The 26,002-nt window shown below is 33.5% G+C and overlaps 1 protein-coding gene across 6 annotated transcripts; it reads right to left on the reverse strand.

The window, feature by feature from the left end:
- Positions 1-19,846, reverse strand: LOC127845830 (N-acyl-phosphatidylethanolamine-hydrolyzing phospholipase D-like). Of its 6 annotated transcripts, none has more exons than XM_052376985.1 (9): positions 19,678-19,846; positions 18,725-18,823; positions 18,325-18,536; positions 16,543-16,762; positions 11,197-11,416; positions 4,263-4,742; positions 3,734-3,885; positions 2,078-2,192; positions 1-821 (listed from the first exon to the last, which is right to left on the reverse strand). In XM_052376985.1, the coding sequence occupies exons 5-9, from the start codon at positions 11,299-11,301 to the stop codon at positions 630-632; spliced, it is 1,044 nt and encodes a 347-aa protein (XP_052232945.1). In that variant the 5' UTR covers positions 11,302-11,416; positions 16,543-16,762; positions 18,325-18,536; positions 18,725-18,823; positions 19,678-19,846; the 3' UTR covers positions 1-629. The 6 variants fall into 6 exon arrangements, with proteins under 6 accessions (XP_052232945.1, XP_052232944.1, XP_052232943.1 ...); XM_052376984.1 differs by having other exon boundaries at positions 18,725-18,830; XM_052376983.1 differs by having other exon boundaries at positions 18,325-18,471; positions 18,725-18,832.
- Between the last annotated feature and the right edge of the window lie 6,156 nt (positions 19,847-26,002).

Here is a 26,002-nt window from a genome sequence, read left to right on the forward strand (position 1 = left end):
TAAGTCTTAATAAGCTTTATTTATACATAAAAACATTGGTTTGCACATGATAAGCAATCACATATAACCCAACTTATCTAATAATGTTTACATCAATGGAACAGTATGCTGCATACATTTTTTATAAAAATTTATTTAAACATACAATCACACAAATGTACATCATCTGGAACGGAAAAAAATTCAAACATCAATAAATAAAGCCTCTCAATTTAATTGTTAAACAGTTACATTTCAGAAAATAAAACATCTAAATTTAATTGTTTAACAGTTACATTTGGTCATTTGGCAAATATGATGCACATAAACTGAAAGGGAAAAAATGATACACATCTGAACGACAAACATCTCAATTTAAATTAACACCGCCTTATATACCGTTATAATCATTGATCTTTGTGCCAGTTTGTCCTAAGTGTTACATAATTGAGTGTTCTTTATCATAAAAGAACCGTTAATCCGATAATAACCCCCATAAAACTTGACAATAGCAGTAAAAACACCGACTGTAACACTTTCACGCTTCCGTGATTATGCTCGGTCGCGTGCTTTTCGACTCGCAGTACATTTTCGGATAGGATTTTACCGATTTTTTGAAATTCGCCACTTAAAAAAAAAATTGGAGCCACTTAAAAAAAATTAGCGCCATTTGGCGCCAATGGCGATCGACAGCGGAACCCCTTTTCCTTCATGAACTGAGGCTCCTCCCTGGGGCCTCCAACATCCCACGTTTCTCCGATATTCAGACAGACAAAGTTGCTCGGGTTTAAAACGCGGTCTTCCATAGCTTTCTTTAGTCTGTGAGGGGGCTCCAGATAATGCTAAAATATTTACTTATGAAAATGAGGTACGTATATATGATAAGACGATACTAAATCCTTATTTACATTAAATATTGCGTGTGAATGTTTTATCGGAACTTTATCCTCCATAAACGGTGCTTCTTTCGTATTGTTGACGCACTAAATCCGCGTTTCTTAAATATTCTCTAACAAATACATTGTTTGTTGTCTAAATCGTTCTTAGTTTGATTGCGCGTGAGCATTGCTTACTTTACTCTGTGTGGGGGCTGAACGATTCTTTAAATAAACCTAGCTATGTGGTAGTCCAGCATTACACATCTACATAGGACCAAGGTGAATGTTGACTCTTAATAGTTGTATTGGGTAACTATCGCGAATATAAACCATGACTTTCTTAAATTCTTGGCAACTAATTTGGAAAGCATTGTGACGCGACATTACGATAAAAACAATTAAAATTAAAAATTAAAATTAAGGAAAGTTTTGGAATTGTACATGTTGTTCTGACAAGAAAGGCATTTCTTAAGAACATCAGGGTTATTAGAAGAATTGAAACAAGAGCTGTCAGAGGACAGTGCGCTCGATTATTCGAATGCCTGACAGTATAACGTAAGCCATCATGGAAACGGGGGGGGGGGATAATAATGTGGGTGTGTGGTCATTTAATAGATGATATTTCAAAAATAAGGGAAAACAAATATTTTATTTTTTCGGGGGGGGGGGATTCTGGGGTGGGGCATGGGGGATGGTTTGGGTGGAGTGCATTGTGGTATGTCAGGTAAGTGTTGTTTTGTCAAAGTATGAATCAAATGTGACCATAAATAAAGAAGTTATGGCAATTTAAGCACAATGTTCAATTATCTAAGTATAAAAGGGGCCATAATTATGTCAAAATGCTTGATACAGTTGTCTGCTCTTGTTTATAGATTGGGGTCATGTTGGTAAAGAAGTATATATTTGGGGTAGTACGCAAACTTTAACATTTGCACGCTAACGGGAACGGCAACGCCAACGCCGGGGTGAGTAGGCTAGCTCCACTATATATATTTCATTTATAATAGTCGAGCTAAAAAAGTAATGTATAGTTTGATGACCTTGTTATTGTTATTCATAAGTTTCAGTTGTGAAACTTTTTGAAGTTTTTGAAATAGGCTAACATAATTATGTACGTCTGATGAATAATAAACTACAAATAAATACATAAAAAAATCCATAAAAATGAGTATACGTGAAAATCAACATGCCATTCCTTGATAATAAATATGTATACAAACCTCATTTGTAAGGTGAAAAGTTCCCCATTCTATACCAATCGACATTTTACTCCGAATGTCTACATGGATTTTGACAGCTTCCTCTGGATTAACATGCCGATACTTTGTAATGAACCTGCAAGTAGTGAAGAGTTAATGCAGGAAGTACGTGTAAATACAGGAAATATAAAAATTTGAATTAAAATATGAATAAAGAGTGAAATAACTGAGGCGAGATAAAATTATTATTGACAAATCACGTACTTATAAACCAAATAATTAGCCCTTTCAATTACTAAGACAGAGATTTAATGATATAAGTTTCAAGTTTTAACACTTTAAGTGGGAATACGGTTCAATACTTCCATAAAAACTTGCAAAATGTATCTATCCGTTATACTATTTTCACTTTCTAAAATTCTTTTGATTATTTATTTAAATATTTGGTTGGGTCCCTTGATTTGATACTTTTTTAAAGATTTACACAGTCCGAAACAATTCATATTTCCGCCTCGATCTACAATCGGTTTGTAAAGCCTCTTTTTGCACAATCATGCGACTCGAGGCGCGCTTAGTCACAAAAAAGTATTACGTAATGGTTTTCCCGACGTCTCCAATGTTCAATAATAAACGAGATTTACCGATCAATGGACGATAAATGAACAAAAATCATTGACCTTTATAGACATCTATCAACGTAGTTAGAGTTAAACCCTTCACACGAGTGTTTAGACAACAGTATAATATATTCTCTTAAAATGTAGGCATACATTTTATAAGAAATCAAATAATGATGAATTTTGATATCTAAAAATAAGGGGTGACCACAAGCAACTGGGAAAATAATGCTTCTTACGTATACATATAATGAAAATTAGTGGGCCAGACAGAAAAGTAGGCCAGATAAAAAAGTGGGCCTGATTGAAAAGTGGGTCAGACAGAAAAGTGAGCCAGACAAAAAAGTGGGCCAGACAGAAAAGTGGGCCAGACGAAAAAAGTGGGCCAGACAGAAAAGTGGGCCAGACAAAAAAGTGGGCCAGACAAAACGTGGGACAGACAGAAAAGAGAGCCAGACAAAAACGTGGGCCAGTCAGAAAAGTGGGCCACACAGAAAAGTAGGCCAGACAGAAAAGTGGGCCAGACAAAAAAGTGGACCAGACAGAAAAGTGGGCCAGACAAATAAGTTGGCCAGACAGAAAAGTCGGCCAGAGTGGGCCAGAAATATGGGCCAGACAAAATAAGTGGGCCCGACAGAAAAGTGGGCCCGACAAAAAAGTGGGCCAGATAGAAAAGTGGGCCAGACAGAAAAGACCAATAGTGCAGACAAGGGCATGAATATGCCCCGTGCCCCAACCCACTTGTCAAAAAGTCAGGGCATGAAATAACAGACTACATAAATAAATATTTGTTAGCGGTATAAACATTGAAAACTTGAAACAACGCAAGGCTCACATACCCACCAGTGTTCTCTCAAAATGCACTTTTTGAAACAAACAAGCAAGAATACTATCACCATGATCCTGTCATTTTACATGTATATACTATCTTCAATATCAAATCTTAGTCTAAATCATGTAAACAGGTAAGACTTTTTATGATCTTAACCAGTAAAGATCAAACTTGAATATTCAAACTAACGGTTTGATGGAATTCACACAACCGAAACATAAAGCAAACCTTGGTGTGTAAGCCCCAATGGGTATTCCAGCCAAATCAAATGGTCCGTACTTCTCTCCAATCTTTTTGAAAAGATCTTCATAGTATCCAGTGTCACCTGCAAAGTAGAAGGAATGCCTTGGACCTTTCACCACCCAACTACACCCGAGGTACTGCAATGTACAACAAATGCATGCGATGTTTTAATTCACAAAAAAACATATCTTTGAGCAAAAAGAAAATCTAAAACAATATTTCTGTTTAAGAAGATAAAATATGTTTGTTTTATAATAAATCCTATTTTAATATAACAAAACAATTTAGCTAAAATAAGTGTGTTCATTACTAACATAATAACAAAATAAGTTTTTTTTCAATACAAATATTGAAATATTTATTTTAAGCTTCCAACATGGCACCTTTTAGAGATGTAGGTATTACCTATAGCATTATTATAACAAAACCATTTAGATGAAATAATTGTGTTCACAACTGATTTAATAACAACATACTTTTGTTTTCAATACAAATAATCTAGTATTTATTTTACCGTATTAAAGTCAAATATACTCCTCTGGCACCAGTGCTGACTTGGCGTACAAATGAATTTCACCCCATTGAATTCCACTCCATGCCACCAGTCTAGTTCAGTCAAATTTTTATCCTCAACGTCCATAGCTAGGAACCATGCCTTGGTTCCGCCAGCAACAAACCAATGCACATCCTTAAATTTTGCATTAATTTCTCTCACTGCCTTGGCCTCCAGATGGTCATAGTGGTTGTGGCTGATGATGACAGCATCAAGCTTTTCAATGTCCTTCACCTGACTGGAAGCGTTCCTGTATCGCTTGTATCCAAACGGCCAGATCGGTCCACAAAATGAGTCCAGAACGGGGTCAGTAAGAATGGTCATGCCCTCAATCTGAACAAGCATTGTGGCATGGCCAATCCATGTGACCTGTATTTTGTCTACAGGAGGATGTTTGATTTTATCCATATTGGACTTTACAGGAAGTACCCTATCAAGCTCCTGAAAGATTATCATATCACAAACCCATTATTTCGTTATGATCAGATACTGTACCGACAAATACTAAATACCAGCATGGTGTCATAAACCACCCGTGGTAGATGCCTGATCATTGAACATCATTTATGATACCCCAATGTCTTATATCGTGGTAGTAGTATTACGTAGTCATTTCTAAGACTAATGTTACATCAAATACTCAAACTAAATATTGTATAGATATTAGCCAGTTTAATCATAATAATACAGTACATTCGTCCTAACATATTTTTCACACAGGCGGACATTCGTTCCTATGTTTTTTTGACAACCTGAACATTCGTGCCTTCGTTATTTTGACATTACGGATAATTGTTCCTACATAATTTTGACAGCCCGGAGATTCGTTCCTGAATAATTGCTATCCCGGTCATTATTATCACATTTCATCAAAATGATATGAAACTCTGGGCATTTTATCCGGTATTTTAATGTATCGTTATAAAATTAGTTTGTTTATATTTTTTTCCATATTTTGTGTTATAGTTTATACTGTTGTAAGACTTTATCGTGATCATGATAATCATACCGATAAAACTTTTCGAATATATCGACTTACACTGAGATCGATTCTTTGCGAAACCTTGCAGAAATCGGGGCGTGAAAACTATGAAGTAGCAAATATATGGTCTGTCAAAATAATGTTAGAACGATTGTACGGAATGTCAAAATAGCGTGGGAATGAATGTCCGGGTAGTTAAAATAACGTAGGAACGAATGTCCGCCTTGTCAAAATTAGTGTAGGAACGATTGTCCTTGTAAAAAGAATGTTCGAATACATAATTAAGTGCTTAATACCTATACATTTGAAATATTTATAACATTTTATTCTAAACACGAAACCTTTTTAGCGGGTACCGCTAAAATAAAACGTTATTACGTAGTCTTATAAATAGTGTTCGTTAGTGTATGGAAGAACAAAATTAAAACAAGCATTTTCGTTGACCACAACGAGGTTAAAGAATGTCTCCGAAAAATACAGACTAAAGAGATTAATGACATAAAGTGACAGAAAAGTATCACTCATAATCACGATTAAAGAGAAATCAAGGTGTATGCATAGACAGTTTAGTTTGCTCTACGTTTTTTTTTCCCGTATAAAAGAATTCTTCAATATTGTCTTTCACTGTAAACGAACATTAATATTCAAATTAATAGAAACAGGACATAACATTTAAAAATTGTAATGTGATTTGCATTTTCTATTGCTTTTTCATATGATTGAGTCAAAACGCATTTTACACGTTTGATCGTTCACGAAAAAATAATACTGACCAACAAACATACCTTTGAGAATTTAAGTTATATAATAACTAGGCCGTGATCCAAGAACACTTTTGTTCCCCCCCCCGGGGTAATTTTGTAGACCCTATATTTTTTAATCATCTATATCCCCTGAGTGCCATGACACATTGTTTGCAATTGGCTAGCGGGGCGTTACGGAGAAATTTAACTTTAAAATATATGATTGTAAAACGTTTTTTTAATATTGTTTTTTAGATCACCTTTAATACAAAATGCAAACTTTGTAAGAAAACATCTTATTTTAACATTCCTTAATAAAACAAAGATTGTAATCATTCAAAGCCTTCCTCTTATGTTTATATAATAATATTTTCTATTATAATATATGTCACATATATATATTACACATATTTGTATATGATTGACATACATATTCCTTTAACATACTTATTGTGTGTCAAACATATTATTTCATATCATAATCACATTATTCTATTAAACAATATGCCAACAAGCTTGGTAAAATAATGACAATAATCAATGTAACAATTATGAATCATTCTGATAATAATAACAATAATAGTGATAATAATACCGATGACAAAGAGATAGCATACATAGGAATTCATCTCTCAGGCAAATAATAGACTAATTAATACTCAACTTATAAGATATGTATAACCTGATAATTGTATTATCTTAAATATAGTTACTTTTATTAGTTTGATGATTATTATTGTTATAATAACAATAACCATAATAATAATTATTATTATTGTTATTATTATTTTATACTTTTAAATCAAAGTTTAACTAACGATTTGCCATTTTTTGCATGTTCATAGTTAGGACACAGGAGTTATATCACTGATCATCAAACACTTCATCAAGCAAATTGTCAATGTCAATACTATCATCATTTTCATCCTCATCCTGATTGATTTTATTCTCTTGCAAATTTGTACAGAGTATGTCCACTAGCTCACTGGGGAAAATGTCACTATCAGTCAAAACATATTTGATTCCGTTTTCACCAAGTTTCCAGCTACTATTTTGAACATCAGGCATGCAGGGATATCTTTCATGGGCGTGTAACCAAATATATGTTTGGTAATTAGCACATCTGGTGTGCATGTCAAGTGTTGCTTAATATTGATGTAGCAAACTTAAGTCAATAGTGTAGCATGAGTTCAAGGTATTACCTTTGATCTCACTTCTCTTACAGAAAGTTTCAAACCGGCGCTTATTTACATCTGAGTAATTTTGCTTTCCATACATATAACATACACAATACTCTATTTCTAATAACAAGTCATCACTCCACTCCTGTCTTTCACCAAACTTGGTATAGGTAAGCATTAAGTCTGTATTTTTCTTGAGAAGCTTTACTGGACCTACATTTCCCCCTTCTCACAAATGCGCTCACAGTATTGCAGCCAGTAAAGCTGTGAACTGCGTGTAACACTGAATAAAAGTCATTTCCCTTTGCTTTTACACTCTTTTCTATGACGATGAGTCTTCGTTTCTTTCCAGTCCCCATGTCAAATAGGATTGAACACCAAATTTGTCTCCAATACCTAATAAGAAGCACTTATACATCTGTATCGGGTGATCTCACAGTTATGGTTTGGTGTCAGGTTTAAATTCTTTCATGTGCATGGAGTGCAACATAATTCTTGCATCTGCTTCCTCTTGAGACGAAAACAGAGATTCGTCTGGAAGTACCTCAGTTATCAGTCCGTCATATCTTGTGATCAGACAGTATCGTTCACCAAGAACATAATACATTTGGCGATCCTAAAGTTGTTCTGCATATTTGTCAGTGCTCCATTGTTCCAATAGTAATTTTAGAAGCTGTGTTTTGTTTAAATCGTGTGAAAGAAAACTTCCACTCCCTAGGCGTTTTGGTTTTTGCACCTGACAATAGAAATGATGGTGATGATTTGACTGCAGTTTCATGATAGATATATGTGAAAAAATAACGAACACACTTTGGAAGGTGGCCAAAAACCATATTGGCTACTTCTTCAAAGGTATCAGGCACTGATACCAGGCTGTGTAGTACTGCGTTGCCATCAATAATACTGGTAACATCATCATTTGATGTTGGTTTAATATATCTCGATATAATGTTAAAGCTTTGCTTTATCCGTTTTCACTGGCATTCTATCAGCTGTTTCCAAAGACCAAGGTACTGGAGAAATAGGATAAGAAATTTTCCGTTCAAGATCAATACACGTCATTCTAAATTGAAAGAAGGATTAATTGTGACATTATGTTGCGTTCAGCTTTAACTTGCGCCAGTTTGTTACTAGAACTTTTAATTGTCTTAATCACTTCGGATGTAGCAAATGTCTTAAGTTTGTTCCGCTTGTCAGGATCATGTAACAATACATTCTGTTCAATGAGACAACCAGTGATAAAGGTTTCCATAGCAGCACAACCAATATCTACTGCCGTATGAATGTTGGCAGCTGCTTTTGGTTCAGCAGGAACACCAGATGTTTAACAATACAACTCATCCATTCCATCCTCCACATTTAATGGGTTTGGAAAATGTTTTGACAGCTAATCTTTGAGTTTATAGGTTTTATATTTTTCATTGTATCAAGAAGGATGGTGTTTGAGAATGTAGCAAAGGTATATTTCCTTTATCATTGTGAGCCGTTCCACATGATGTCCTAGTACAATATGCTCTTCAGCATAATTACATATGTACTTGAAAGCTTCAGTGTGCACTGATTGGTTAATGCTTGCATGCTTCTGAGCTTTCATGACTTTCATGGCGAGTCCAAGATCTCGTATAATTTTTTATGCAAGCATTATGGTACATTGCTTCACGGGAAATAACGTTTTGATCCTGAACTTCACAAAGCATCCGTTTATCAAACTTTTGAATCGATGATAGCTTAACTGATTCTTCAGCATATTTTGTAACACATTTAGTAAAAATTTTCTTGAAGCCCTTAACTTTGATAATACTTTTGTCACAAAAACAGCAACTCTCGACTGAAAACAGAACAGAGCTACTGGTAGCATCTAAGGATATACGCATGTACTTCTATGTAGAGGGCTGATTGTCATCAGCATCAGGTAATGAATGTACCCGCTTTTGAACATGACTTGGATTGGTGAACAACTGGTAACTTCACCTGTGTATTCCATGTTTTTTAAAATCCAATTGTGCGGGCAGATTACTAGTAAAGTGTTCTGGTCTATGTTGCGAGGAGTTGTATGTCGATCTTGTTTTTGCTACATCTTTACAAAAACTTTAATCTGTTAGTAAATGCACCTCTTTCTTACTGTGCTTTCAAAATGAACAATACATAGTTCCCCCTTTCGTATCATTTGGCTAGATTTCAAGTTCTATGATAGTTTTAGGTTAATAGGCTTTTCCATAATAAATTTCTGACAATTAAGAGAATTTGCCTCTTTACAGGCACTAGTACTATTTGAATACTATTACACTTCATTTTTTTTAAAGACACAATATACCTAGAAATATAGATTTATTTCATTGAACATTTTCTTAATTAAAAGCCGTATAAAGAATTAAATAGTACCTGTAGCAAGGATTTCACTTGTTTTAGTAGAATTACTCTTCTGATTGTATATAATTTACTCGCACGATTAATATATAGAAAACAACTTTTTAATTATGTTATTGTATATTTTTAAAATAGTATTTTATTTTAACAATTTCGCAAAAGACTCGCAGTATTGTCAAAATAAAACTTTTGCGTATATTATTTTGTTCCTCTTATTCACAGTTTAAGTTCAAATGAAAATTGCTTTGGAATGTGTTGTCTGTATTATTTCAAGGAGAAACAGCAATGGCATTTTCTTGGATATATAATACACAGAGAAAGCTATCTAAATGTGAACAAAATGATAACCCTTGAAACAAATATGTAGAGCCAATGGAGCACATTTATCAACAGAGCCTGAGGTGTGATAAATTTACTTGCATTCCTTGAAGTACAAATCCTGCAGTATGAAAACATTACAGTTGATAGAACATCATATTTCGGCTAAAGTATAACTCATTTTGGAAAAATACATTAAGACGTATTTCTTATTTACCAAAACTGATCAAATAATTAAGAAATAAATTTCATTTACTTTTTCATGACATTTTCAAAGTCAAAACTTTCGTCTGTAGAAATTCAATAAAATGAACTGGTTCAAACCAATGGACGTAACTTTTTGTAAAAAATAGTTGATAATTACAATTTGTGTGTATCAAAAATACACTATGTAGGTAGATTAATTTGTCATTCCCAATGTCTAAGTTCGATAGAATTTGTTTGTGTAGCAGTTATTTAGCAACACTATTGCTTTAAAAGAATACATGGCAGCAGTATTGCAAATTGAAAAGAGTGAAAACGCAAAATAAGGGGTATGCGTTTCAGTCCCATAACTCTGTAAAGCCCCAACATAATTGTGCAAACTTTTGCCAGGAAACGCCAACTACCTAGAGGGTTAAGAAAAACATAACCTTGAAAATTCCCCCTGGGGGGACCAGGGTCATAATGCAGCTCAAGGTCTAAACGTGTTGTATGTCTATATATTATGTATATCTTTGTTTTGTGCAATTATAAATGTTTCGTCTTAAAACCACATTTGCTCTGACGATCATGGGTATCTTGAATTTTAATAAAGATTAAATAAAATGTATATACACGTATACACTAGTGGTACTAAATACTATGGCTTTGAAATATGACTTAGGTGCATGTATGCATATGTTTCCCGTAATTGTAACCAGTGTCAGTGCTCATGAAAATCCCGAATGTAATTAATAAAAATCTACTGATTTATAATCATCGATATTCTCCGGAAAAGATCTATACACGTTCAGCCTCGTTCCTGAAATTCGACGCGTCACGCGATCTCTAAAATAGCAACAGCGGTAGTATTGTAAAACTGGTCTATTATCAAGCTGATATCTAGTCAATACAATGAACAATTTGTATGGATATGCATGTAACTCTGAACTGATTTTGCAGCTAAGCACAAGTTTAAGATACTGTACTGGTTTACTGTATTACACTATGGTGATGAAGTAAAACCAAACATTATCAGCAGTATAAGACACATAACTTTTATTGAACTGGCTATGAACATTTATTCCTAATCATACAAAGCTATCTTTTATGGAAATAAATACCTCTTTGCTCGGAATGGGATGAGAGCTATCCCAAATCTTCCATTTAAGAAGATTCAGTACTCCTGGTTTTACAAACCACCGTTCTCTTTTAACTTGCAAAAACATATATCAATATCATCAGGCATTGGTATTGGTGTTATTCGTTTTGTGAAATCACCCCTCTTTGCTGAATAGTTGCCTGCATCTGACATATTTTCTACAACTTCGTCCATGTGACCTGCTGGAAGGAATAAATAAACACATTATAACCATACCAAAATCTCTTTAATTAGAAGCAGAAGTTTGACCAAATTCATTCTTGCTACATAGAAGAGGACAATAATAAGATATTAATTGTCAATGATGCGGCGTCTCATCAGGGTCTGCCCTGTTTGCTTAAAGGAATTTCTGTAAGAAATATTCTAAGTATAGAAATACATAAACTAGACATCCCTAATTTTGGAAATAATTTGATCAAATTTAGAAGGATGGGGGAGTCCACTAGGCATAAATGGGTTAATAACCCAGTTACTTATATTTCTCATGTAACGTGTGCAATTAACACTAAAGAGTGTTGCACAATAGCTCTCTGTATTGGCATTAGTGTTCAATAAACATACACTAAATTATTAATCAATATTGAATGTTCATATTTGTGTTAATATTCAATACAAAGTTCTTTTGTGACATCAATGAAAAATCTTAAATGTATACAAAACAAAAGTAACTCCGTGATTTTGTTGACACCCGTAATACTACCAGTAGGCACAGTACTAATCATTGACACATTTTTGTAAGAAAAAGGTTCATAAGTGAATTGGTCATCTTGATACCGCCAATGTTATAATACGTATGAGCGCTCCCTTTCAGAAAAATATTTGAAGGAAAATCTTCTAGTTTTGTGTTTTAAGGTGCATACATTTATGTTTTCACCTTATTAACGAAAAGCACATCTGGGATTCAATGTTGAAATATGTGACCCTATATGACCTCAAACCTAGTGCATGCTCGGGTCAAGGTGACTCAAAACCATTAGGTTCAAAGTTTTTATTATTGGTAGGGCCATTAACAGCCCAACACATTTAATAATAAAGCCATAAAAAATATTCAATAAAATCCAACGCTTGAACATTGATTTCTTAACCCATTAACTATAGTACCATCCATTATAAAATACCATCAATTAGAAAATAGTACGGACCTGAAACATCTAAACTACAACACAAACAAAAATGTCAAGCATTAAATAAAAATAAAATTTCTTTGCCTAAAGGGTATTAATAATTATGGGAATAATTTTCTGAGTAAAATTAATTAACTAATTTTTATCCCCCCACTTGTGAAAATATTCTCACTTACTTAAGAAAAATAATCAACAATATAACTCTTATGCAAACAAATATCCTCAATATCCCATTCACTTACTATTGTCACCGTGTGAAACACATGCACAAAGGCATGCAAGTATAAATAAAACGCACAATTCAAGTGTTCAATTCACGCTAATCAAAAGAATTGGATTACCATTTGCAACATACACTTGTCTATTGACAAGTAGATAGGCAACATTTAATGTACTAGCTTAACATTCAATATATTACATTTTAAAAGATCATCTCATTGAGCTCTTCAATGAAAGAAATGGATGTTTTCTTCATTGACAACTAATTCATCAAACCGTGACCTAGTCATGAACAAGTGATTTAATTGTTCATGAACCATTTTTAAACTCATTTTCATAAATAGTTTCATGAATATGGCAGGAATTTGGTCATGAACTGTAAGTGAATATTTCTTGAAGCAAATTTCATGGACTTTTGTTCTATTTTTCCAATGTGTTGATACATATCAGATTAAGAATACTGATAAACAGATAGTATAGAAGAAACATGTTTGTATGTAACAGATTCTCAGATAAATAATTAGTCAATAGAAGAGCCTATTTTAAACAAGCAAATTGGTTGAATTCATTTCCCCCACCAAATTTACTTTGTTTATAAATCTGTGCAACACACTTGATAAACAGTAGAATCATTGGGTGAAGGGTAATAAATAATAGGTAATAATTAAGTGTATGGTAATTGTTTTTATGAATTGCAATTCTCCTAATTGATATCTACACACCCATGATGTTTCATGTTGAAATCCGGTAGTGTAGCGTATCTGAGAAATAACCTTGAAAAGTTACTTCATACAAAACAACAAAGGGCAATAACTCTTTGTTAAGAAAAAGCAGGTTTATGAATCTGGTGCATGGCACTTCTTCCCATTGATTTCTACACACACACACACATGAAGTTTCATGTTGATATGTTGTATCATATCTGAGATATAGCCCTGAAAAGTTCAATCATACAACAACAACAAAGGGCAATAAGTATGTATAAATCTTATTTAAGAAAGTGAATGGTTATGGTTCTTAAGTATTGCACTGCTCCTCATTAATATCAATTCACCCATGGAGTTTCATGATGAAATAGTGAATGGTATCTGAGAAATAACCCTGAAAAAATAACACAAAAAATAAACAAAGGGCAATAACTTGTATAAAAGAAAGTGTAGAGTTATGGTTCTTGAGCATTGTACTCCTCCTCATTGATATCTATACACCTATGAACTTTCATGTTGACATCTTATATCTTACTGAGATATAGCCCGGACGGACGGACCGACATGGACGGACGGACGGACAAGCTGAAATCTATATCCCTTCGCCTTTGGCGGGGGATAAAAAATCCCATATTCTCCTAAATAGTAATTTAAAACTCAGAAAATTATTAAATACACAAGTAGTTACATGAATCTTTTCACGAAGGTTTATAAGTTAATGTGATATTAATTTCAAAGCTTAGTGGTGATATGTAATGTTAAGAAATTCTATGCCATCACAATAACTATTTCTCGAAATGATAAATGTCTAAGCTTTATACAAATCTGATATATATTTGTTTTCAAAACATTTGATATTTTTCATATATATCAATTGACCTCTCAATTAACATAAACCCAATCTGCCGTTTTTCCTCCAAGGACATTTTCATTACACCAATTTGAAATATAAATGCAGATTAACATTGTAGGTAAAATTTAAATCAGCACGTCTGTACTCATAATTTTCGATGTGCAACATTCTTATTAATATTTGTGTTGCTAGTAGTAAAAATTTACTTGCTGAAATGATTTCATCAGTCTTTAGTCTTTAGAGATAAATGATGTACAGCATGCAATAATAGAAATGAGCTCCCTGATCGACTTTTCTGACCGTGTTCCTTTACCAGGAGGGCATGGGTATATTGGGACTGACCCACGTAATTGTAATTGAAGTTGTTTATAAAAATGGGAAAACTCTACCCCTGGCTGAATTGAGATGTAACATCAGAATGAGATACTTCCTCTTAAGAAGCCGGAAAACTGCATGACAAGTGGTAATCCTGTCAAAGCTTTAGTACAGGGGTGTTGTGTGGGATCCAAACAAGCATAGCGACATAGACAAACTGGAGGGAGTCCAGCGATCTGCGGCACGCTTCATATCGGGATATTACAAATCGAGACAAGATGAATGTTTATCAGTTATGGTGGATTATCTGAACCTGCCCACACTACACAGGAGGCAATGCCACCAAAGATTGACGTTCCTATACAGGCAGTGGATGGGCATGTATGAGCCATAAATATTGAATCTATCTGCAACGTCTCAGACCGAAACACACTTTTAGCCTTAGGACTAAGCATTCGAGAACTACATCCGCCAAATCATTGTGTTAAATCAGTGAACAATAATTCTAAGCTCTACCAACCAATACACACCAACTGATAAATTTAAATTCTCTTTCTTTCCTCAAACCCTTATAAGCTGGAATTTACTAAGTGACAGCATTATGAACTCAACTGTATTTCTCAAAAATTCATTAAGGACAATTCATGAAAACTTAAATGATCAAAGTCCATTAATAAACTGTTCCATTAACTCTATGTGTGACCTGTTCATGTCTAAAAGTTCATAAACCACATATCAGAAGTCATATACTTGAACAATTCTTATTTGTCTAGAAATGCTCATCAAATCATGAAGAGGATTTTACTAATTTATTATTTGTATGGTGCAGCATCAGCTGTACACAATTAATACGAATTTCATGTTGTGCGGTCAAATCTCATTAACTAATAATTTGTTTGGTGAAACATATTCTTTTAATATCAAAATCAACAGGTATAAAATGGAGTTTTAATTCAAAGGACAAAGGACGTTAAGGGGTGTTATTTGCCTGAAAAATACTAATATTTGTAAAAGTTTTTTATTGCATCCATTCAAGATCAGAATTTGATGAATACGACGTGCGCTTTACGTTTACATAGTTATTGCATCGTACATCGCATAGATGACGTCACATTGAACGTTTCAAACTCGCGCGTTTCTTCGAAAAACGCAAATTTCGAGCATTTTTTAATGTTTATTACTATTTTATGACAACAGCGCACACGTTAACCAACTTGATTCTTTAAAAAATGCAATACATTTTCGTTATTTGTTCGTCGATATTTTCAGAATATTCGGTAATAAATTGTACTGGGTACTGGTACCATGTAACTACCAGTTAACTATAAATAACGCAAGTAGATTGATCATCATCGTCACGTGGTAATCCCAGGGCTACAAATTGTGCATGCGTAGTAACTTGTATATATTGTATACATGAAATGATCAATCTACTTGCGTTATGTATAGTGTGTTTATCGTTATGTCACCTTTTTTCGGGAAGTACTTTCGATTTCACATCGCGAAATTGTATTACCGAATATACTGAAAATATGAACTTTTTTCAAATAATGTTATATACCAGTCGTGATATTTTAATCAATATAAACTAATAATTTTAAACAGATTACGGTATTTTAGAACTTTTCTTTTTTCGTCATTGGTGGTTGACGGTCCCTGTAAGACGATACTCAAATATAAGCACGTTAAAACAACGATACAATTTTCAATGTAGCGTGTCGTCTTAAATTTTCGCTTGTAGTTGTAAATTGTCTTGGTTTTTTTGCGTCGCTTTTAATGATGTATGCATCTTAAAGTCGTCGGGAAAGAGTCAATCTCACAATAACAGGAAAAAGAAGTATCATTCTTGCAGAGTGATTAAAAGAGGTTAATATAAGCTTTGAAATTACATGTACCCGCTCTCAAGTCTGGCAAATCTTGAATGGTGGTGTGAAAAGTCTTTTAAAAATGAATTAAAACTATTCCAGTATTACAAACTCATGCTACCGTGATTACTATTAATAAAACAGTATACATGCCTATTATCCTAAATACGTCAATGATATGTTATCAGAATTGTAAGTGACCATACATAACATAAAGTTTCTTACTTTTTAGTCCCTCCATAAGATGTCCAACTTCATCCAAGTCGATAAACCTGACCGGATTAAAAGCGTGTAGCGCTTTTTGTAAGCTATCCACACTATTGTATGTTTCTGACCGGCATTGAATTGTAATTAGTACATACTTGTAACCTTTCCAGATATTATGTTCTAAAATGGACGTTGAGTACCATTCCATTAATCCAATATCTTGGAGTTCAACGACCGTCTGCAATAAAACAAACAATGTACGTAATGTTAATGCTTTAAATAATGAACAAATAATCGAAAGTATAAATAAAAATATATACATGCAGTATACGTATTAGGCCTTTTTTAATTTATAAATATAACTGAATCAAATACAGTTCATGAAATAAAAGTATGATAACAATCCAAATACTTTACAACTAAACGGTCATTAGGGGCAGCTTTCGTACAATATGATGGTACTTTCTGAATGTGTTCTTAAACAACTGTTAAGAACATTCAAGATTCGTTTCCCGTGGCTTACTGGTGATAGTGTTTATACAGTATTCTCAATTATATCATCATTTTACGTTATCGGAGGATGTTTTAGCCACTAAATTATGTTCAGCGTTTTTAATCACTCAATTATGTTCTACAAACTCCTAGGAAATAAATATCACTTAATTGAAGTGGCAGCGACTGAGCAACTATGTGCGATTGAACTCTGGTCGCTTTTGTACATGATAGGCAGATAATCTAACCGAGAAACAATCCATTGGTATTTTCAGTTCCGTGTATTGTTTCGCAAACATAAAACTGACATTTGCCTGTGTGTATAAGCAGAGAAAAAATACCTTTATGACGAATACAATTAATTATGTCATGGGAATCGGCTTTCTTCTGTGTAAATATTTATTTAGTGTAACACGTGCATGAACAAAACTGGTCATGAATATGGAATTTACGTAACCTATTAATGGAATTATACGGTACTTTTAACATATTCTTCGTGAATATTCTTTGAAATCCGTTAATAATCCTAGCTGATTCTAAATAAAGATACAAAACATCTTATATTATTAATACACATATTTTAGATACATGTTAATATTTGTGTATAGAACGACATCAATTAGACGATTACTGATAGCCTTTCGTTAACATCGTACTGTCAATTAGTTGGCATGTTAACTTATCGAATTAAGCTTATCTTTCAAAATGCATTTACATATTAAAAGTTTGAAGAACGATCGCGCGATTTCTATGCGCGTTATTTTGTGTAAGAAAATGATTTTCAGCAAATGCCCCATAAAACTGCATAGAAAGCTGACATAACTTCTTGAAACAATTAGACTAGAGGAATATGCTTCTGAGTTTTTATTTTACTGTTATTATATTTTCAATTAAGTGGACATTTCAATAAAATACTTTATATTTAAGAGTTGAATAACGTTTGCATTATTCTTGAATTTTGCTTAATAAAACATTTAGAAACAAATCATACATTTACATTTTTATTCATACCAGAATTCTAACATTCGGGAACACAATGAAACAATGAAATTTAACAACAATCAAGTAATTCACTATATTTCATCTTTCATTATTTGTAGTTTTAACTTCATAATTATCTGATGTGTTGACATAACATTTCAAATGATACATTACCAACTCAATGATCAGCTGTATCTCTTACATTCTGTTTTATCTCAAAATGTAATTGACCGATGACTAATGGATCCATTCTATTATTTATATTTGTTCATTCATGAATTAGGTATGTCTAACAACGGAAAGACAAAACAGAAATGTTGCACTTACCAAAATTGCGTCAAACACCCTCTGGAAAATTCCATTAACTATTTCGTCATGTTCTTTGCTTGACTCGGGGATGGACAGCGTCTTGTTTTGGGGTTCCAAAATATCGCAGTAAATCAAGTTTCTTTCGCAAAGGCTGTCTTTCAATTCCTGATACACAAAAATCTGAACAACCTTGATGTTTTGATCCTTTCCCATGTTTCAAACTTACTTGTCTATATAGATAAATAACAAATTCATAAAAATAGCATAATTACAAATCCAATTGGAAATTAAGATTTATTTACAATTAGTTTCAAACCGAAATCAATAGCTTTTTTTAAACAAACATGCTTACATCGAACAAGAAAAGGTAACAATGAACGATTCAGGTTTAACCGCGAGTGGGGAACGCAACCCTTACTGCTCATGTTTTCTTTCTTTCTTTCCTTTTTCTGTTAATGTTTGGGGAACGTATGGAACCTATTGCTCATGACCGGTGTCTAGGTGCCTTCATCACCTCCTGAAACCTCTTATTTTAGAAAAATATACAAATAAGCTGATATTTCTATATCGTAAACATTAAGTATTTATTATCATTTTAACAAACGATACAAATTACACATGGTCACGTTCGAAAATCAACGCAATAAAGAGACACCAAAAGAACCCCGACGTCTAAGATCTTAAAACAAAAAAAATGAGGGAAGCACAAACAACGTAGAACCGAAAGGGGGTATTCATTCAAAACAAATATAAATACTAATTGGCTTACTGGATGAAAATATTCGCTACTCGTTCAGGAAAAACACAAAACCCAATCTAGGAAGAACGTTAAAACTAACCTCACTTCAACCCGGTAAGCTCCCGTATACACATGCCTTATTGCTATGGCAAGTTTGTAAAAGCGAATAAATCGTTAGCATATTGGCTGATTGTAAAGCTATCGGGTTTAATATGCGCATTAAGTTTACTATGATAAATTTTAAAAAAATATGAATATCTACAAAATTGCATTTTATACGTTAATAATTTTAGAGTTTTGCAGTAAACGAATTGATAAAATATAGCTAAATACTTTCATGTTATTTTGTTTACCTGTAACACTTTTCAAAATAACAAATCGAAATCGAAAGTAGGAACTTCCAAATAATTATTAAAATATATTAACAGATAGGATGTTTCGAACTAATAATCACACATAAGCAAGAGATAAGCAATACTGTTGTTTGTCTGTTTATGTTTGTAAATATTTTATATAATTTGGTATTTATTATTAAGTAAAAACATTACATACCACTCACCGTAACCCAGCAGAACGTACAGGAGTAAAACGGTTACAAACTTCCGTTCTATAAGTATAAGTATAAGCTTTACCTAAATATGTGCCAATAGTTAACGCCTCGTCTAATTGAATCTATTTATCTATTCAAAACGTGTATTTACGATGTGTATTACTTCTCCCATTCCTTCACGATTAACATTGCTTGGGATTATTGACCAGCTGTTCGCTTGTTTCCGTCACTCTTCGTATGTGTACTTTCATTTCTAACTATATGCCCGTCACCCATGCATGAAATATTCATTTTAAATTGTATCCAAAATGTAGAACTACAACGCCTTTTAACTCTCAACAGGTTTATCAAAAACAAACAAAACGTTGTATTCTGTAGAATGACAAACTTAATAAAGTTTATATGGTGATAAAGAACTACCCTAAGATAAGTACAACATTTACAGTGGCGTAGCCAGACTCAAATTTGAGCCGAGGCAGTATGTTAGGTCATTCTAGGGGGGTCCGGGGGCATGCCTAATGTTTATACCTAGAACGTCTCTGGTGCGTTTTAAATGCCATTTAAACCACATTTTATACCTAAATTATCGGAATCGTGGACGCTACATATGACCGTTTTGTATAAATAAAGTTAACAAAAAAATCTGCTACAAGTTTATTGTCAATTTTAGATTCTGTTACCATTAACGGTGTTTGAAGTGACAATGATGTAACAACCTTTACTATAGAAAAAAAGTCTCTCATACAAGCCATAATATGTATATGGATATAGAATGTGCTTTATATATTTATTATTGAAATACTAAAATAATATAGATCTACCTTATAATATGAAGAAAACAGATATATCAAACATTTTGGCGAATAATGTTTCATTTATTATGAAAAACGTTTTCACTGTCTTAACATGTTTTATTATCAATCTTATTGAACGCTAATTCAACTCTCCTGTCTCCAGTCGAATCCCACATTTGAAGAATTTGTTTTCGATCAACTGGAATGTGTTTATGCACAAACATTAAAGCGATGCCATTGACATGCTACTATATAATAACATTATATTTACTTAAGGTATTATTTGTAAGGAGTTTTTTATATAAATTTTATTTTTGAGTTTTCATCAAATCTGCTTCCGCAAACTTGCTGTTGTAGTTCAGACAAGTTCACCGTGAAACAAGAAATATCTTTAAAAAAGATATACGGCGATGATTGTGGTTGGATTTTGTGAAAGGTAAAGAGTTCAATGAATGAGATCAAGGATAGCGAATGTCTTTTTCTGTGCAGTTCTTAGCTGCATCACATGCAATACGGGATGTTACGCGGAGTTTTCGCGCCTTATTTAACATTATTACATATTGCTGGTCATAAACCTATAGATACAAAACAGAAAACCTAAAGAATAATAGAAGTGAAATTAAAACATATGAGTCAACCGGCAACACGCGAAGTATCCGTACATATTTTAAATATTTATACGCGCACTCTTCGAACAAACCTGTTTTAGTGGTTTGTCGGGCATTGCTATTTGATTCGATTATTTACAGTATCGAGAATCATCGCGCTCATGCTTAATACATTTGTCAATATGGTGGAATAATTCTTGTTAAATTAATCAAAAATAATATTTATCATGGTATTGTTGAAAACACATTAAGAATCTTTTATTGACATACCATAATTATATCGCTGAATATCTTCATTTAACATATTTCTGGTCTAAAGAAAATTCCAGTGCACCTAGTTCACGTGATAGCGTCTGTATTATATAACGATTATTTTACTGGCCGCGAACTCAGGTCAGCACATAAGGTAGTCGTGAAGACGCAGCGATGACCTGTAAATGAACTCTGACATTCACACACACTGGCCGCGAACTGACCCTGATACCTCGCGGGTTGAAATGCAATGCATTAAAGTGAGGCCACGCTTCCACTGTTCTTTATACTTTTACATGTTAACATGTTGACAGGAATATGGACGTCAGTACTAAATATGAGAACATAGCCTTTAAGTACAAACGCTCTTGCGCTGGCAATCCTCTGAAAATAAAAGGTGCACGCACAAACTGAATTGATGTCGAGAGTTGAGTGTAAAACTGTTCTATCTATTAAGCCTTTTCATTAGAGATACAATTGTTTCATGCAGTAAAACAGTGTTACAATGACGCGGTCATGTTTCCAATGTTCTGGTGGTATCTCAAATCAGCCAATAGAGTAAATGAAGTGTACTCATTTGTGTCAAGCCGCGGGAAATTGTATTTGAATTTGATTGGACACTTACACAGGTCAGGTAAGGTCAAAAGTGACCTTAAACAGCTACGCCGAAAAATTCATGGACGATTTTTTTCCGTTTAGAGCTTGAAAGCACCATAGGGCTCTTTAAAAAATGTTTGAATACATTAAACCAAAAGCGTTATCAATCATAAGCACATATAAAAAGGATCATTGATGGAAAAGTTATAAGGAAAATATCCCGGATCTACAGGGGTTCGAACCAACGCAGTGACAATATATTAATGGTCAATTGGTCCAGAGTCTGACGCGTTACCGATTGCGTCACGGGGACGTGTTGATTACCATGAGGAGTACAAATATTTAACCTAAATCAGTAAAGTTTCTGGCCATTTTTTTTTTCAATTTTGTGTAAAATTTAGTTTTAGCACTGCGTCATCATTTTCTGTCAGGTCTATCATCAACTACATTGACTATTAAAAAGAAAAGACTTGAACTTTTTTATATCAAAAAAGTTTAATACGCGGGATATCATGATGTAAACAAAGATTCTTACCACCTGAAACGGTCCCGGATTTAACTCGATGCCGGCCATAAAGAGGAGAATACCAATAATGCCGAACACGCCAACCACCCAAAGTGTGTCTAGGTCCAAAATAGACCCAGATCTGGCCGTAAAACACCCGATTCTAGCTCGGTACGTTCCTATGTCCACCATGATAATACCATCGAAGTGTACAGTGCGACGCTTTGTTTGATATACGGATTTGCCATATCATTTTGCTGAGCCATTTTGGCATCCATTGAAGTTATTAAATTGAAATAATTATCTGCCTCAACATGAACCAATTGTACTCAATGATAATATTTGTTTGTGAATATCATAGTGCCTAAAATTTATTAAATTGCCTCAATTTATTATATAGATTTTATTCTTTGACATAAATTTTCCATTTTTTCCTTATAATCTCACCATTGCTCTGTAAATTTTAGCCGAGGCAACTGCCTCGGTGTGCCTCAGCGTGGCTACGACGCTTATTTCGCTAAATCTGTCATGCTCCCACTTAAGATTCGCGGTAATTAAATTAAATCTGGATAGCGTTATGTTATTATGCGTAAGATATGTATCTGATTAAATAAATACCCGCATTGGTCGCACGTCGAGTTTCCGTTCTTAATCTGAAGAAGATAATTGAGCATGCAGTGATCAACACTGTTAAAACAGGCAAAACAATTCAGCTGGAAACCTTAATATCGGTCATTGAGATCGATCGAGATCGCCCAAAGGGTCTTAGACCTCACTTTCGCGAATGAAATGGAAAACAATTTTATGTCTGCTTTATGTCAAGCCCGTATAGGTAAAATGTCTAGAAGACGTTACAGCCATTCAAGCGCTGTTAAGGTCTAAGTAAGGGTAATATATGCAAATTGCCAGGACAGAAAAAAGTTAAAAACAAATCAGGCCATAGTGTAAGAAAACTTTAAGTGCTTAAACTTATTCCGACTGTTTGTCGTCTATACCATGTTCAACTTGGCAACTTGATGTCAACAACTATTTCACAATCTCAAATCTTCAACAACTGGCTTACTACTTGAACTCACGCGAGTACTTCTGTAAATCTGTTTTCTTTTGATTTGATGGCAAGGCTACCCATTATGATAGATGGAGTCAATCTTTTATATTAATGCACTAATATCAGTTAGAAACAATACTTCATCTAAATGAAGTAATTCTCTACCACTTGATCACATAACCTCGTTCGGGTCGTTCAACACACCATAGGCACACGAGCTCGTCGAACAATAATGCCCTTGATCGTTATGTCTGCAATTTATCAAGTTCATTCGATGATACATACAACAACGTGAATGCATTATTTCGAAGTGCTTTTTTTTGCTAGTCATCTAATCATTGACAACATGCTCCATCGCTATCCTGATTCATTTGTGTGTGTTTTTCTCTCGCTGTGATGATTTAAATCTTTGCTACGTACAATAATAATTTATTCCAATTCAGTTGGTACTTTACTGAAAATCACATGTTAAACAAAGTGAAACTTTAGCTGCGCAAACAATCGAGACATCTTATTACAGAATGTGGTAAAATTATTTATTTCAATGAACCGAATGCCAAACAATGTGATCAAAACCAAACGTCAATAACACAATAAGACGTTAGTCTACCGCTAACAATTCCAAGCAGCATACGTTTATAAGTTATGTTCGCTTTGTCTAGTGTGAACTTCAAACACAATGTCGCCGTGTCACCTCCTTATAAAAAGGCTAGACACTGCATTTACACAATTCTTTTTGCAGATATCGAATGATTTCAAGATTGCAAATGTATCTTATTTTATTTTATTTAACTCATGTTACTTTCTATGTAATGGTTATTCTTTGTTCTGAACCAGTCATATCTCTTCTCGGAGATTGTTTTGGTAGCTGTTAAAATGAATGGAAAGTAATCTGATTCAGGAGCTAAAAAATCTCAATAAAGAAGAAATATTGTTAGTTCAGAAAAAAACGCGCAAAACAATTAAGCACATAACATGACATACCGTCTATGGTTTGGATAATCTCATGCAAACAGACCGATTTCTATTTATATATATATATCTAAATAATAATTATAAAATAATAATAAGACTGATTTCTAACAGCGAGTTTTAAATCTTTACGAACTGCTAACCCGCATGTATTTTCCTTGCGTATGCGGTAATTATAAGCCAATAGTAATCCATCGCACACATTTCTTACAACTTATTCAACATTATTTGGACGTGAAAATAGTGCGGTTGCATTAAACACTTAATGTTATTAAATGAGTGACACATACAATGTATTCCTGATTATTGTTATTTTAGATCGTTTTCTTTGGTCAAAAGGAACGGCATACCATTTCGTTTAGGTGAGTGTACTTATAACAACATAGTATGCTGTTGTGCTGCTTGTTCGTAAAACCAGTTTTATTTGTCTTCACATTTTATTATCATGTGCATATTTTCAAATAAACCAATGTTTTATTTATTTGCTGACGTATGTGGAATATATCAAACACGCGCAGTCAACGTAGTCAATGTTTTTTTTTTCTTGACGCTATATGATCCGAACAAACATGGTTGGTCGAGTGATCTTAAGCGTAAAGGGTCTTGAAAAGTACTTCTTAATTGGAAGCGCTGAATCAAATGTTCCTTGTATATGAAACATAATATTTTGTTAAAGTTGGTATGCACGATTATTTTGATATGCGTTGAATTGTAATATATTGACATTATACATTGAAGACGAATTTCATTAAATGCAGCAGGCTAATTAACGCCCCGAGCTGATTGTAACGAAGATATTTCGTACATATTTTCCTACAATAATGAAGCATTCGTCTTTTTATTAGGATCGGAGTTAGTGTTATCGTTGCAGGAAATTAAAACGATCCGTAAAACTAACTTCACATCGTACATGCATGATAAACCTGCTGGCGAATTCGACTGTACAGACATTTTCGATTTCAGAATATAATATCTGGCTTATTTCGCATTTTTCGATGCATGCTCTTCTTAACTTTTATCTTAATTTATATTGAAATTTATGTATAATAAGTTTTTTTTACACATTTTATATAAATTCGTAAATATTTGACAAAATCGTGAATACCGACTTTAAGTGCTCATACTGTATGCAACATGTTGAAAATACCAATGACAATGCTCCCAATCGTGCAGACACTCATCATGTTTTCTTAGTTGCCTAATTCTCATGAACAAGTTATTTATACTAAGATTCTTTTATATAAAACAAAACCATTAAGTAAAGCGGCAAAGATCTGGGGTTTTCATTTGATGCAGCTTATAGTTTATATAACTATTAATTTATTATAATATTAAATTCGATGGCGCCTTGAGGTAAAGCTGCATCCCTTTATACCCAAGCTAACATTTATCTGATCATTACAATGAAAGAATATTACGTATGGTTGGTATAAATTGTCCCAAATCACAAAAAAAATTGAAAAGATACATATACTTTGTCAAGCAAAGTAATATTGCAGTTAAGTTTAATTCGCACTATTAATGTTGAACGCCCGTTCTGAAAAACATGTCTACGAACATGTAATATGTATGTATTATACGGTGCATAAGGCATTTATTAAAACTGTATATGAGCAACCTGCTTAATAATA

Source organism: Dreissena polymorpha, chromosome 9 (assembly GCF_020536995.1).
Source record: "Dreissena polymorpha isolate Duluth1 chromosome 9, UMN_Dpol_1.0, whole genome shotgun sequence".
NCBI lineage: Eukaryota > Metazoa > Mollusca > Bivalvia > Myida > Dreissenidae > Dreissena > Dreissena polymorpha.